Consider the following 1,135-nt stretch of genomic DNA (forward strand, 5'->3'; position numbering starts at 1 on the left):
TCAAAAAAGTGGCGCTTTAATTTTGCTCACGAGTGTATTTCGCAAAAAGGTGTACGAACTTTTTCGCAAGTGATTTGCCCCTCGGTAAATGCTTCGTTGTAAGGATCTAAATCCTTCGCAATTCTGCAGAGCATAGCTTTGCAGGGATTTAACAGCACGATACTCCTCCAGCAGAAGCAGATCTTCGACCAAGCAGCGCCGACCACCATCAAGGTCGTCGTCCCCACGGAGCCCAATCCGGTCAACACCAATCGCCTCCGACTCCTGATCTTCCTATCGGTCGTGGCCCTGCTGGTGATCGCCCTCTTCCCTGTCGTCGTGTTCCGCCTCGCCTTCATCTCCAGTCTCGTGAACCCCTTCCACGACTACCAGGCCACTGTTGGCAGCACTCTCCCCACAACGCCGCCACACGTGCCCTTGTCCTCCACGCCGTCGATAACAGCCCGCCAGGAGACAAGTGAGTCTAATCTGCACCTCACGAAAACTGTGGGCCGGCGATAGTGCCTCTCAAGACCCCGCGAGGCTAACACTGTGCCTGCTCGTCCGTTCCAGGACTTGGACTTGTCGCCCGCCTAGTGCAAGCGAGCCGCCAACCGCTGTCTACCTCTACCAGGACGTGGCCGTCAAGCACTCGGAGGGCTGACGGATCGACCCTGACTCCAGCCGGAATCTCTAGCCCGGCCGCAGCGATCACCGACCGTGTTGGCACCTCCGGAAAGCCCACAGAGACTCAGCGCACTCTGCTGGTCCACAGCGGCGCCCAGGCATTTGCGCGGACGCACTGACAAGGCCAGGTTATCAACTAGTACTTTAGAAAGCTGAGACTGAAAACGCTCTGTGATATTATGAACCAAAATCGATTGGTTTAAATAGGAAACTAAGCTAGGTACAACTATGTTTTGTTCATACTGATTGAATTAACTCTGAGCACGGCAGGTAGGGTTGTTCGGTTTCGTTTTTTTCGGACTGGTTTTCGGTGACGATATATACCGATTTTTCACCGAAATATAGGTTAACCGTAGTAAACTTGGAACTTTAAACGAACAGGTGTTCTTAAGTTAACCGTTATTGAAAAACAAACCGGGATTTTCCAAAATACCGATTTTTTAAATTTTAAAACAATAATTCATAAAAT

At 50.9% G+C, this 1,135-nt stretch overlaps 1 protein-coding gene across 5 annotated transcripts in view; it reads left to right on the forward strand.

The window, feature by feature from the left end:
• Positions 1 to 1,129, forward strand: part of LOC113214847 (uncharacterized) — a 3,224-nt gene extending 2,095 nt beyond the window's left edge. For 2 of the 5 annotated variants that reach the window (XM_052274497.1, XM_026434344.2), the window contains exons 2-3: positions 172 to 457; positions 553 to 1,129. In XM_052274497.1, the coding sequence (XP_052130457.1) occupies positions 172 to 457; positions 553 to 785 (519 nt within the window). In that variant the 3' untranslated portion in view covers positions 786 to 1,129. Of the gene's footprint in view, positions 1 to 144; positions 458 to 552 lie in introns of all 5 variants that reach the window. The other 3 variants (XM_052274498.1, XM_026434345.2, XM_052274496.1) reach the window with 2 other exon arrangements.
• The last annotated feature ends 6 nt before the right edge of the window (positions 1,130 to 1,135 follow it).

The sequence above is a fragment of the Frankliniella occidentalis genome, unplaced genomic scaffold (assembly GCF_000697945.3).
Source record: "Frankliniella occidentalis isolate FOCC.00 unplaced genomic scaffold, Focc_3.1 Scaffold399, whole genome shotgun sequence".
In the NCBI taxonomy this organism is placed as follows: domain Eukaryota; kingdom Metazoa; phylum Arthropoda; class Insecta; order Thysanoptera; family Thripidae; genus Frankliniella; species Frankliniella occidentalis.